The sequence below is a fragment of the Penaeus monodon genome, chromosome 23 (assembly GCF_015228065.2).
Source record: "Penaeus monodon isolate SGIC_2016 chromosome 23, NSTDA_Pmon_1, whole genome shotgun sequence".
Lineage (NCBI taxonomy): Eukaryota > Metazoa > Arthropoda > Malacostraca > Decapoda > Penaeidae > Penaeus > Penaeus monodon.
This window is the reverse complement of record NC_051408.1, coordinates 14,599,600-14,600,021: the sequence shown is the minus strand read 5'-3', so window position 1 is coordinate 14,600,021 and position 422 is coordinate 14,599,600. Positions and strand designations below refer to the sequence as shown.

At 43.4% G+C, this 422-nt stretch overlaps 1 protein-coding gene across 1 annotated transcript in view; it reads left to right on the top strand.

The window, feature by feature from the left end:
• The window catches only part of LOC119587802, a gene marked incomplete in the record, with an annotated part of 9,646 nt that overhangs the window by 2,221 nt on the left and 7,003 nt on the right, over window positions 1-422 (top strand). The window contains 1 exon segment of the mRNA XM_037936500.1: window positions 327-422. Within this exon segment, the coding sequence (XP_037792428.1) occupies window positions 327-422 (96 nt within the window).

The window sequence follows — 422 nt, the reverse complement described above, 5'->3', positions numbered from 1 at the left end:
ACTATGATTTGTCTATGCCTGAATGTGTTTTGAGGTTTGTTGTGCAGAAATAACGGCATTGACATACATTTCCTCATTAATATTATTCATGGTGCTTAGTGACTGTTAATAGTTCTTAATTCAGATGTTCGAAATGTTCAATGTATGCTTAATATTCGCATGTCATTAGTGACGTCCCTAATTTGAATATTCAAATTCCGATATAACATAATATATCCATGGATAATTAAAATAACAAGTAACATGATTTATTGGAGTGTCTTCGGCATGCAACGTCGGGTAACGGCATTCGCCCTAATCCTAAATCTCTCCCTTCCTTCCCGCAGATGATGACCAAGATCCTGCTCGTGGCTTTGGTGAGCGTGGCCTGCGCCGCCTCCGTCGAGAAGCGCGAGGGCCCCGTGGCCCAGGCCCGCGACACG